This window comes from Epinephelus lanceolatus, chromosome 17 (genome assembly GCF_041903045.1).
Source record: "Epinephelus lanceolatus isolate andai-2023 chromosome 17, ASM4190304v1, whole genome shotgun sequence".
NCBI classification, from domain to species: domain Eukaryota; kingdom Metazoa; phylum Chordata; class Actinopteri; order Perciformes; family Serranidae; genus Epinephelus; species Epinephelus lanceolatus.
In genome coordinates, this window is record NC_135750.1 from 13793174 (window position 1) to 13806630 (window position 13457).

Below are 13457 nucleotides of genomic sequence, written 5' to 3' on the forward strand. Positions count from 1 at the left end.
GCAAGTTCCGCAAGAAAATATATATTTTTTATTATGGATCATTGAGTCCTGGGTCTCTCAATATCTGTTTTTACATTTGACATCAAATTAATCTCCACAATGTCCGTCAATGATGGTCATCAAGAATAGCGAGTATGTAAAATTTTGCATTGCTCCTCCATTCGCAAGTCTTGTTGCAATGCTAGCTTTTAGGCATTAACTTAACAGTCAAAGAGCAGTGTCTCTAAATTAGCGTATGTTATACTGTTATTATGGAGTTGTTAATTATCCTCCCCTGCCTGAGATGATCCCCCCCCTGAGTTACAGAGAAAACTAATGAACACTGAGAGGTAAAGCAGTCTCTCTCTGTTACACCTTGGCTTGTGGCTCTGTAGTAGACTCGATTATTCTGTCATTGTGAAATACATTTTCTCTGTATTACCTTGCCGTGGTGTCCAGGGAGAGTTGCATTAATCCATCCATCTACCAACTCCATTAAAGAGTCTGAGGAGCGATGGTGCTGCTGCTCTGGCCCACAATGTACTATCCTGTCTTGTTTAAAGAATTGGTTGCAGTTCATTGTTATCTCATCCCACTCTCCAAGACTAAAAGAAAATGCCAAACAGGACTCGGACAAAGTCAAGAGCCTCAGCCTCGACCTTCAGAGGAAAGAGGACGACACTTCAGATCTCAAAGAGAAACTCGCCGACTACAAGAAGCAGATCCAGCAGGTCCAGAAGGAGGTACTTGTAGTTTTTTGAAAACCTATGCGACCTTCAATAAGTAGTTGATTTGTAAGTTGTTACTGTCAGTATGCAGCAGATTTATTGCTTCACTATTTGGGGGGTTGTAGCCCCCAAAGCGGTGTCTACTAAAATTTGTTGACATTTTCCAACAGCTGTGCATTTTAAACATGCTTTAAGTCCAAGAAATGTACAACTGAAAGTTCCAGCCAGTCACGTATTGATTTGAAGTATTGTTGATGCTATCTAATGAATTTCCAAACATTACATTACTGATTTTGGTGTCAAAAGTCTGAGCTAATCTTGAAATCTAAGCCAGAAACAATGGACTTAGTCCCACTCAGATGTGGTAACAAGTTTTCCCCTTCTCCTCTTTGTCCTTCTGTTTTGCTCTGTTGCTCCTTGCTGACGAACCAAAAAAAAATGTTTTTGTTATATATGTGTTTGGACAAAGTCATCAGGTCACTTGCCACTAGAAATGGGTATTTTAATACATTCATAAATAAATTTCACACTTCAGAGACTAGGGCTGCCACTTTATTTTTATTGTTGATAAATCTGTTGATTATTTTCTCAAATAATTTAGTTAGTTTATAAAATGCTGAAAAGTGCTGATCGGTGTTTTCCAAAGTCCAAGATGACGTCCTCAAATGTCTTGTTTTGTCCACAACCCAAAGACAGTCAGTTTACTGTCACAGAGGAGTAAAGACACCAGAAAATACTCACATTTAAGAAGGTGGAATCACAGAATTTTGACTTTTATTCAAGCTGATTAATCAATTATCATATTATTTGGTGATCAGTTCAGTTTTTGACACCTGTCTAAGCAAAATTAGACCCAGTGTGTAAAGACAGGGTCTGGTTAAGGGGTCACTGCGCACACTCTGGTCTCACGCCTAGTGGATTTTCATCTAAAACGGCAGCAGATTATCTCCACAAGTTGTGATGGAGCAGAACTCGACACAGTTGCACACGCTGGTCATTTTGGGTTATTAAAAGCACCTTCATGCTTTACATTGTGTCGCAGTCTTCGGATTTGACTTTTCTTCAGGGAAATTTGAACACAAAAAAATGGATAACTAGATACTAATTGGACACTGATATAAACAGCAGATGGCTTAAATTACTTTGACCTATGTTGTTGTGTTATCTTTTGATTTTGACTTGTTCTTTCCCCTGAAGATCTCGACCATGAGGGAAGAGGAAAAGCTTTTGAGGCAGAAGCTGGCTGACACTGAGAAAGCCAGGAAGCAGCTTCAGTCTGATGTTGCCAACAGAGACAGAACCATTCAGCTACTCAAAGTGGTGAGATAATGTGTCATTCACTTTTTCATTTACCAGAACAAATCTCTGAAGGCTTTAACTCTGTTTGTACTGGAAGAGCTGCACCCTCTTCCCTCTGTGTGCCACTGTGCAGTCCAACAGATTTCTCTTTAACTGCCTCCATACTGGTAGTTTGATGTGCCATGTTCATACGCTTGCCATCTTTTCATCCTCTCCTTATCAAGGATCAATCATCTGACACCAAGACTGACCAGACACTCCACCAGAAGACCTGTAAAGGTAAATGATACGTGTCTGTGTGTGTGCTTCACTAGAGGCATTTTGTCATCTTTGTGGGAAGGGAGCTGCTTTTGAAATCATCGTGGGCACTCTTGTCGGCCTGCAACAGATGATTATTGTCAACACTGATCTATGTTATTTTTTAAATTAATAATTTGGTCTAAAAAAAAAAAAGAAAAAAATCCCCATCACAAATTCCCAGAGCCCAAGGTGACCTCTTCAGATTTCTTGTTTTGTCAGACCAGCAGCCTGAAACCAAATCTTCAGTTCACAATCATGGAAAGAGAAGCAGAAAATTATTTCTTCAGAAAGTTTGTCCTGTGCCTGAAGTGAATCTCCTGAGCTGCTTTTCTGTTAAAAATGTTTGAGTAAATCTGTGGCTGACCTTTGAGCTGTTTTACAGAAGGGTAGTAGCAAAAAGGAGAACACCTCCCTCAGGGATCAACATTTTATGCTTCATTTATTGCTGTGTGGGAGCCATGTGTTCTCTTAATTAATTCTGGCATTCTGTATTTAAATCTGTACCTTTGTTTGTGGGTGGCTGGGTGTGCTTTTGTCGATTTGTAGAACTTGAAGCTAAGGAGCGTGTGATAGAGGACATGCGTTTGGCTCTGACGGAGCAGGAGGAAACACAGGACCAGATGGAGCAGGCCTTGGAGGAGAAACTTAACCTCATTCAGGAGCTCTCCAGTGGTAAGAATCTGAAAAATCAATGACAGAACATGAAAAGCAAACACAGACACTGTGAAAAGAATGTGGATTTTTATTGTTTTGAATTAAAAAAGGGGGTTTGGCCCGTGGACAGCTTAGTGTAATCCTCTTATCCTTGCAAGCTGCAGAGAAACAAGAATGTCCATAAAAGACATTAAATGAAACTGACTGGACACTGAGACTGGAGAAAACTTGTGTTTTTCTCACAACAACAACGCCTTTAAATTGGATACCAAAGTCAATTCAGTGAGTCAGCTAGGTCTGGGTCACTGTGAGAACAGGAATACAGGGTGCACAGTGTGTAGTGTAGCACACCGCAAGATGATGCACACATGAAATCAAATGCGGTAAAACACCTAAAGGAAACTTAACATACACACAGAAATGAGGTCACAGGCTCATAAAAGTATTAATCTTGTTAAAACTTTTTTTTCTTGTATGTCTTGTTCTTTGGTTTTAATCATTCCAGAGGTGGACAATTTGAAAGGGATGTTGTTGCAGCAGGATCGCCGTGGAAACGACACACGGCGTCAAGTCGACAACCCATCAGATGACCTTAACATGGCCAAACAGGAAGCTGCCCGGGCTCAGGAGAGCTTGAAGGTAATGAATGGAAGTTGTTTTCAAATGTTGTGTGAGATGGTGGGAGCAGAAGTGTTTGTCCTGGATTGCAGCATGAGGGAAGGAAACATTAAAAATGTAACATTTCAACAGTTTTGATTATTAATATACAACTAGTTAATGCTTGTTGAAAATTTAATAAATCAGGAATATTTTACTGATATGTGTCTGTGAGGAAACTTCGTCATCCACACAAGTTAAGGCAGCTGAATTCGTACATCCCTCCTTTGCATTCGACAACTCAAAAACCTGATCACATATATGTGCTTAGGTTCTTTAATTAAATCTAGATGAGACTAGACTGATGTCAGATCAGGTTAAATTGTCTTAACCATTTTGTGTTCAGTTGTGTGCAGATAAACACCAGGCCGAACGCAAAAAGTGGCTGGAGGAGAAGCTGTCCCTCATCGGCCAAGCTAAAGAGGCGGAGGACAAGAGGAACCAGGAAATGAGGAAGTTCGCAGACGACAGAGAGCGCTTCACTCGACAGCAGAGCCAGTTGGTAGGCTGAGAATGATGTGCAAACACACTAAACACTAACTTTGATATGTAAACATGCCACCATGATAGAATGTCAACACATAGCTGAGCTAAAGTACACCTGCAGCTGAGGCTGATGATAGTTGAACTAATCTGGCAATATAGAGTTAAGTCTGAAATGTCCAAAATGGCCACCGTACAGAGGATAAGCCATTTTGATTTGGGTGATATGTTTTTTTGCCACACTTTTGGTAATAGTCTAAGAGTACATTTTGAATGTACATTCCCCTCTGTATCAGGAGTCCTTGTCGTCCCAGCTGGCTGAGAAGGAGCAGGCTATGGAGAAGTGGAGGAAGGAGAGAGACACTCTGGTAGCAGCTCTGGAGGTCCAGCTGCAGAAGCTTCTCTCCAGCCAGACGGAGAAAGACAAACTCATCCAACAGCTGCGTCAAAATAACCCACAGCCGCCACAAGAGGTCAGTATGACATAAAGATGATGACGGACACAGAGACCACTCACTGAAGATGTAAAGTGTCAGAGCAGGCTGCATTTTAAACCAAAGAGAGTTGTCACGAGAATGTAGGTGAAATAGTTTTTAAAAAGTTAGATGTGCTTCAGTTAAAGGGGAGATGGAGACAAGGAGGAAGTATTAGTGTCTCACATCTCTCAGTCAGATAACATCCGTCTTGAGTTGTAAAGGCTTTTAATGGATTTTTCAACCCTCAGTAACAAAAACTAAAACAAGTCGCTGCTGTCCTCCATTTGAAACATCATAGTAGTATGTTTCACCTTTCTACACACTCCAATCAATGATGTCAGAGCAGTTAGTTCCTATCATCCGTCAAGGAAAAACACCTGCTGTGGAATCATTGATCGGGGTTTAGCCAGAGGTGAAACTTCACTGAAAGTTTGAACTGCATCAACAGTTTTCTGCCCCATTTCATTTAGCATTGATTCACTCTTTAGATGAGATGTACTGGGAGAACAGACCCCAGTGCTGTGCAGGGAAAGAGACTTTAAAACATCTCTCAAGCACCAAGTTTACTGTAATCCTACAGAAGGTAAGGAGGGAGGGAGGGAGGGGCAGCTTTGGATCTCAGTTTGTCAGGTTTATTTGTAGAGCACATTTAAAAACAACAAGCACTGACCATTGTGCTTTCCTAAGAGATTAAATGGAATACAGGAATGATCAAATAAAATCAGTCATAAAAAAGGGAATATAAGTAAATTTTGTTTGTGACAAAATTCACCAGATAACGATAAATTGGAATTACTTGCCTGTGCCTTTTTCTGTTTAACACTTTTGAGCAGCTTATTAAGCCTTGGGTCAGTAGAAAGACTAATTCTCATCTCTATAAACTAGGGATGCATCAGTTGTAAAATTAAAATAACAATTTAGCTGATAACAATGTTTTGCTGCTGTTGTGTATTTTGTTTTTGTTATTACTTATTCCCCCTTTTGTGACAGGGAATCAAAGAAATTTTAATTATAAAAATAATAACTGTTTTAAAGTCATTCAGTCGTTCATTGCATTACCTTTGAATCAGGACAAATTTAGTGACAAACATTTATAAAACAACAAACAAATGTAACTTTTTTCACATTAAAAACATTTTAAAAAACTGCTTCAAAAGCCATTATTACTTTATATAAGTCCTTCTTTAATATCTATTTTATATTGCTGTCAAAACATCAACACATTTCTCTTTCAAACAGCTGGATTTATTCAAGGTTATTGCAGAAAACTACATTTTACAAGATTACATTTGAACACATCATGAAAACATTACAATTTACCTTCACCCAGTACTCATTTTTACCAAAGAAAATCTTGAACGCATCAGAAAGTCACTCAGTGCAGCCTCCATCCACTGTTAGTTCCAGCCATCTGCTGCTAACAGCTAACGTTTGCAATGTAGCATTATCAGGGAAACAATAGGGTCTATCCCATACAACAACTGTAGTGAGTGTACTGCATCCTTTATGGCATCCGCATCCTGGAGAAGATCTCTGTTCATCCCAACCATGTCCCTAAGAAAACGGGATGCCATCGTCATGCTTTTTAGCCTGCACAAAATTGATGTGACACAAGGGAAACACATTGGCCACTACCATCAGTGAACGCCATCTATACTATACGCAGACATCTGCATATGTTCGCAGAATCTGTAGGCAACAGAACAAGGTTTCGGTATCAGAAGCGTCCTGGTTTCTGTTTGTAATCTGAGTAGTATTGGAACACATTTGAGCAGGCTGTGGTTGCCAGTGGGTGAACAGTCCATGTGGACAGCAAAAAAAGGTAGAACGCATCAGCCAAAATGCAATTTCAGAAAGCTCCCGTCCGATGCAGATTTAGCTTTATATTACATTTTTTTAAAAAAAGATCTGTGTTCATATGCAGATATCTGTTCATAGAACGCCTAGACTCTGTGTATGTAGTGTCTTAGCATGCTAATCACACTGTAAACAATCAACGGTGCACAGAACAGGAAGTCTTGGCCCCGATATCCGTTATCCGGTTATCTGCTTATCTGCTGGCTACACTGGAACCCCCGAAATATTGGCCTTTACCCCCAGAGGCTAAATCTCGAGTCTGGACCAGTTCCATCTTTCTCTCAGCACCTTGTCTGGTAAACTGCAGGAGGTTTTTGTAGGTGAATTAGCATTGTCAATGTGGAGCCATATCTCTGTTCCACACACGTTGCATTTTAGTATTTTGCACATTGCTCTCTCACATTTTGTCCTCACTGGGCTTTTGTTTGGTTTTTCAAAATAACGGTTTCTTTCATTGTGAGCAGACAGTTTCCCAGGATAAGTACAGGACAGACAGTGTGAAGGGCACGCTGTAATGATACACCAAATCAAATTGATGCGCAGCTCAGCGTCTGGTACAGCTGTGTTGATTTAAAACTTTGGGAGAATTGCACCTAATTTTATGCAAGCATCTTTATCTGAAAAACCACAAATGATATGAAGAAAACGCGATACATGTGGCAGAGTGCAGAATCTGCCACAGCAGGGACACATCCAAACTAATCCCTACATATACAGGGATTATTAAAAGTACTGACTCTTTTATTAATAGTGAACAAGTACAGTGTCTCATAGGATGCTGTAATGGTTCAAAATTTAATTTAAATTAGAGGACTTTTAACCAAATTTATGCACAAATATTTCTTTTTTCAACCAGTGCTTGAAAAGTACACTTTAGTATACCCCATAATATTTCATATTGACTATTCATATTTTAGACAGCTGCGTTAGATTGTGTTGAAATGTTGGCTCCTTAAATGTGAATATTAAATTACATTATAGAGATGTTTGTCTCCCCTTAATTAACTTTAATGGAGAACTTGTAAACTCCTTTTTAATATCATGCAGTCAAATGTAGGAACACCAGTAACCATGAGGACTAAGAGTGTTGAGCTTTAATATCCGCTCTCCTCACCCTATCTCTAAGGCTGAGCCCACCCGCCCTACAGAGGAAACTCATTTTGGCTGCTTGTATCCGCGATCTCATTTTTTCGGTCACTACCCAGAGCTCATGAACATAGGTGAGGGCTGGAACGTAGATGGACTGGTAAATTGAAGGCTTTGCCTTTCAGCTCAACTCCCTCTTCACTACAGTAGTCCCACATCACTGCTGACGCCCAACCTAACCACCTGTCCATCTCACACTCCATTATACCCTAACATGTGAACAAGACCCCGAGATACTTCTGTTATTGCTCTTTCACTTGGAGCAGTAACTCTCTCCCAACCCAGAAGGGCAATCCACTGTTTTCTGGCAAAAAAGCATGGCCTCAGACTTGGAGGTGCTGACTCTCATCCCAACCACTTCACACTCAGCTACACCGCCCCAGTGCATGTTGGAGATCACGTTGTAATAAAGCCAACAGAACCTCATCATCTGCAAAGAGCAGAGATGCAGTTCTGAGGTCTCCAAACCAGACACTTTCCTCCCCTCTGCTGTGATTGTCTTGTTTTTGTAGGTTTAATTAACGATTTTGTCAATTTTATACTGTTGAGGCAAACTGTTTATGCAGCTCTTTGTGCTGAGACGAGGTTTAACTGAAAGTTATTAGCAAATAATTTGTTAATATTCAACCAAGTAAATAACTAACAATGTATTGTTTTGGACAATGTATTGTTTTGAAATTTGGGTAGCAAAACAACACAATACAATACCAAGTTCTTGTACCAATGACCTGAAAAATTGCCATGGAGTTTATTGAGCGCCTCTCTGACACAGCCAGGACCAAACCAAAATATTATAAGCTTCATTAAAAGGAACTGACTGCAGCACAGGTCCGAGGCCAGAGGCGAATGTGCACTGAAAAACATGCACTGTTTCCCATGTCCACATCTGAGGAGAGTGTTTTAGACACTTAGATAGAACCTTTCAATGTTTGATAAAAACTTCAGCAGAGTTGTCTCTTTGTTCATACATTTTAAAGACATGTCCTCTTTTTCAGGCATTCCAGCTACACATCACTCCATGCCAATGCTATATTTTGCTCCAGGATCAGACTCCTGTCTGTCTAAACGAATGCATTTTATGTTTTCAGGGTGAGACAAACGTTCGGGATCAGAGTCATGGTGCACTAGAAGCAATTCCATCATTTGTTTCACATACAGCTCAATCTTTCCAGAGTTTTCCACTGATTGTTGTCTTGTACATTTGCCTGGGGATATTGGGCATACCTATATGGGTTTCCACGGTTCCTTGCTTGCTCAAGATGTCGCTTTGTTTTTGTGTCTCCGTGAATATGAACTGTACATCTCCGTCATACATGACAACCTCAGCTTTGTGTAGCAAAGCAATTTTTGATTTCACTGTGTTTGCATGTCCAACATGCATTCAAAAGGAATAACTAGTGCCTTATCCTTAAGGCTGTATTTGCTAAGGAGTTTTAGATGCAAGTGATACTTGAGCAAAGTGTAATGCCTGCCAATTTTCATGCTGATGGAATTTTGAGATGAAAACTTTTCGATGCTCACTGATAAATAACAGTTTTGTAGCCTGCCTCCCTGTAAAAGAAAAATCCTTTCAGTTTTCTTATTATTGGTTGCTTGTAAAGTTTCAGGTTTAAATCTTTTAATCTTGTTTTCTATTGCATTAAGGTGTCTAAGCTCAGGATAACATTTATGATGGAAAACATTGAAGAGACGATAGATAACCTCCTCAGTTTTCATGGATTTCCTGTTACAGAGTGGTGATGGCGGCGTCAGCTTGGCGGAACTGCAGGCTGCTCTGTCTGAAAGAGAAACAGAGATCCTACAACTAAAGGAAGAGCTCAACGCCTTAAAAGCCAAGCAGGAGGCCACGGTCACACAGGTCAGTCTTAAAGGGATACTCAACCCAAATTATGATCTTTTCAGTATCATTTAACCACAGCTGCCTGCTTGAAAGGTGGCTGTTTAAAGGTTTGTGGTATTGTCCTTCACAAAGAATAGCAGCAGTGCTCATTTTGATTTTATATCTTTGAGAATGTTTTCGTGGTGGATCTAAACATTACATGTTCTAAGGAGTTTTGTAGCACCTAATATATCATAATGCTCTTTCTGTTTTAAACCCACCTGAGCTTTAAATGCTCTATCTTTATATAAGAATCTGTGAAAACCAAGGAAGCGCCATGAAGCACTCCTCTGGTGTCCTTCCAAATGGTCACTCTGTTCCAAACAGTGTCAAAGAGAGCCATGTACTGAAAATGATTGTACTTTTAGTCTCACATTAAAAAAAAATGAATGTTGGAACTTTAAAGGTCCACTGTGTAAGCTTTAGGGGGATTTAGTGGTATCTAGCGATGAGGATGACAGATTGCAACCAGCTTAAACTTCTCCTTCACTGTTAACTATTCAGGAGGTTTCTACCAGAAGCCAGGTTATCTGTAAATGCGTCTCCAAAACAAATGGACCTGAGGGTGATTGAAACGGGTAAAAACACTGAATAAAACATTTTCCGGTTAAAAAAAAAAAAAAAAAAAAAAAGCTTTCATCACAGAGGGGCTGCTTACTACAGTGGCCAACTTGAAAACGCACATGGCCCTATCTAGAACCAGTAGCCCTTTTTAGATAGGAATTGTGCAAATTTGCAGGAAAGCCCAATCAGTCTTTTTTCAGCATTGGCAGTATAAAAACAAAATCGGGGAGTGCAGCAAAATGCCGCCTACCTACTTTTGTTTATACAGAATGCCCCTTTTTCGGGGCAATGGGGGACGTGAGCAAGTAACAAAACATGTGGCTCAGCGTGTGACGTAAACAGTGACATGGGAGGGAAGCCACGGCTAGTCAAGCGGCGATTCTCTCGTAAATCGGCCCGTTCCTCACCGTCCCCGTCATCTGCCGGTTAATGGCCTCTTCGTTTGCGAGGGCAAGGAGTGCGCGCAATTCCTTGTCTCCTCAGTTGCTCATCTTTACAGTGTCTGTCAGGTTTGCGTTTCCCTCTTGCTACTAGCTGCTCACTAATTCCTGCTATCAGCTGTTTCCTGTTTATCCATCGCCAGTGGGTCACACGTGCGGCATCATCAACAGCTCAACCCACAAGTCTTCAACAACCCCTCCCGTGGCGGAAGGCCGCCTCGGTCTGTTTAAACTTAAAGGGTTCCGCCAATATTTTTACCCTACGAGGAGGAAAATTGGGTGCCTTGGATCAACTCGCCAATCCGTCTCTGTGTGTATAAACACTCGCAGCTTGCCGGCAAAACAGCCCAACATTCGCGGAAAATCTGGCAGTGTAAAAGGGGCTAGTATTTGGTTTGTCTGTTCTGGGCTACTGTAGAAACATGGCAGTGCAACATGGCGATCTCCATAGAGGGGGACCCACTCCCTATGTTGATATTAACAGCTCATTCTAAGGTAACGAAAACACAACAATACCTTTTTTCAGGTGATTATTCACTAAAGAAAACATACCAATTATATTATATTCCATTTCTGCCAATATGTCCCCCTAAATCCTTCGCAATGGTCTTTTAAATTGAATTAAGAAAACATAGCTTTGTAGATTTTGTTTTGTAGCTAAAGCCAGAGATGCTTGTGGTTTGCAGGATGACAGGCAACAGTATAGTTTTGCTCTTAGGTTTTAATACTGATGTTTGTTTATATATTTATTATGGCCAAGTCAGGAGTAAACAGGTCGGAGCACACAGGATAGAGATACAGTACGAGCCTGGGAGGGTACATGATTGATTGTTTGTTTGTTCAGTGGTTTAACCTGACTCCTTTTTTGTTTTGTTTTTCTTTTTAGCCCTTGTTCAAATATGTGTGAGGTGTAATTACACAGTGAGAACTAGAATATAATAAAAGACAGGAAGAGAATTAATGGATTAGACTCAGAACTCTAAGTCGCATGCCAGTGACAAGGAAAGCGTCTTTGCCCGCCGGGCTATCACCTTCCTACTTTATTTATTCATGGATTGTCCTCAGGTGCTCTCCATCTTCAAAGTGAACAAAAATGTGGACAGCAGACCACAGGCTGTCATGACTTTGATCTTTCTGAATTTCTTGTTTTGAACTTGAGTACAGCAAAGTACAACATGGATTGGTTGCCAGTGGTAACCTTTTCTGACACTGTGTGTGGTGGATTGAACAGCATCTGTATGTGAGAATCTGTCTACTCCAGAAACAGAGAACTCACTTTAAAATGCATAGGATAGTGTTCTTTGTTATCTGTACAGCTTCGTCAGTCTGAAATCCACAGCAGAGGCTGTGGTTGCACCAGGCAGATAAATGTAGGATGAAAATGCATTAAATAATGCATTAAATGTATCAACATGTTCCGGATGTTATGCTTGAAGTCATGATTTATGGTATTTTCAATTTCTTATTCTGCCTGTGACAGACTAAAAGCAACAACAGCCCTGCTACACTGGTTGGAAAACCCCAGAGTGACACTATTAAAAGAAAGTCAGGAGGTCGGAGGGACACCAGAGCATCAGTCAGCAGTCAGGTAAGCTCATGAGATGACATGAATATGGAAGAAATGCATCAGTAGTATACTTTATGAATCAAGTCAAAAACTTTAATATTGGGTTTGCAAACACACGTTGAAGTTATTAAATATAGAGGTTCATTTTTTTCACAATGTTTCATGAATATATCTTTTAATTCAGTTTTGATGCAAGTCTAAAATTATAGCAAAACATCGTTTTGAATTGAACTCGCTTTGCAGAACAGGCTGATTTATCTACATTTATTTTCTCAAACTTGCCAAACACTTAGCCTGCTCCACAATTTCACTGCCAAAAACAAACAAAAAAAGACATCCCATTTTAAGTAAAGCTCCAGATAGCTGACATAAGGTGGTCTGAGGCAGTCACTGGTCAGGACATTTTGGTCTGGACATTATCTCCGTCTACAAATCATGTGGTGGGAGGTATGTCAGTGAGCCTGCAGCTGGTCAGACAGGAACATCAGACAACTAGAAAAGTGCACTCAGTAGAGTGCAGATCCCCGCCAGGTGGCTGCCAGAGATGATCATGGCCATTCCAGACAATTATGTTCCAGCAGATGCACTGCAGGGCATTTCAGAAGTGTCCCAGAAGCTAATACAAAATACAGCCTTGTCTATTTTCTTAGGAGCTGCAGCGCGTTCACAGAGCAGATTGAGTTCTCCTGCAAACAGGCACTGTGTGAAATATAGATACAATGAAATAATGAGGGAGGATGTATTTTTGATAACTAAAACACAGCCTGAAATCTTTGAGCCATGTCGTTCATAACTGGACTTAAACGGTATTAACTTTGTCTGTAGACTGCAGCACAACAAAGTAGAAAATAACAACAGTAAACAATTAAAGCAGGCCAAAAAGAACCCATAGCATACTTACTTTGGACAGGAGCACAAAACTTTTCGGATGCTATCTTGCTCAGCAACAGTCCACAGGTGTAGGCTGCTGGGTGGCTTGACCTCGACACCTTGCAGTAACTGACAGACCAGCCTGTAACCTCAGAGGTTACAGGCCCAGACACATTTATCTCTTGAGTGACCAGAAAATGACCTTAAACCTTCAAATCATGTGTTGTCCCACAGGGCTCAGCTGGCTATCCATCAGTGCTAGAATCCTCTGAGATTTCCACAGAGAACGGCAGGACGAGTCGCTTCCCGCGGCCAGAGCTGGAGATCTCCTTCAGCCCTCTGCAGCCAAACCGCATGGCTCTGAGACGCCAGGGAGAGGAGAGCGCCGTCACCGTCAAAATCACCCGCTCCACACGCAAGAGGAAGAGTGGAGAGATGGAGAAGGTAAGATCCAATCAAACAAAAACAGCTTGCCCACACATTCACCAGGTGTTAAAACATATCCAAAGTAAGAGATATATGAATATTATTGATAAGCGAGGTCATCAGTATGGCGGT

At 40.8% G+C, this 13457-nt stretch overlaps 1 protein-coding gene across 2 annotated transcripts in view; it reads left to right on the forward strand.

Annotated features, from left to right (window-relative positions):
- Positions 1–13457, forward strand: part of LOC117248694 (kinesin-like protein KIF20B) — a 70928-nt gene that overhangs the window by 18620 nt on the left and 38851 nt on the right. For both annotated transcript variants that reach the window (XM_033613913.2, XM_078160636.1), the window contains exons 21-30: positions 584–722; positions 1905–2027; positions 2231–2285; positions 2853–2978; positions 3466–3599; positions 3964–4119; positions 4397–4573; positions 9312–9437; positions 11943–12050; positions 13134–13343. In XM_033613913.2, coding sequence (XP_033469804.2) covers positions 584–722; positions 1905–2027; positions 2231–2285; positions 2853–2978; positions 3466–3599; positions 3964–4119; positions 4397–4573; positions 9312–9437; positions 11943–12050; positions 13134–13343 — 1354 coding nt within the window. The remainder of the gene's footprint in view (positions 1–583; positions 723–1904; positions 2028–2230; positions 2286–2852; positions 2979–3465; positions 3600–3963; positions 4120–4396; positions 4574–9311; positions 9438–11942; positions 12051–13133; positions 13344–13457) is intronic.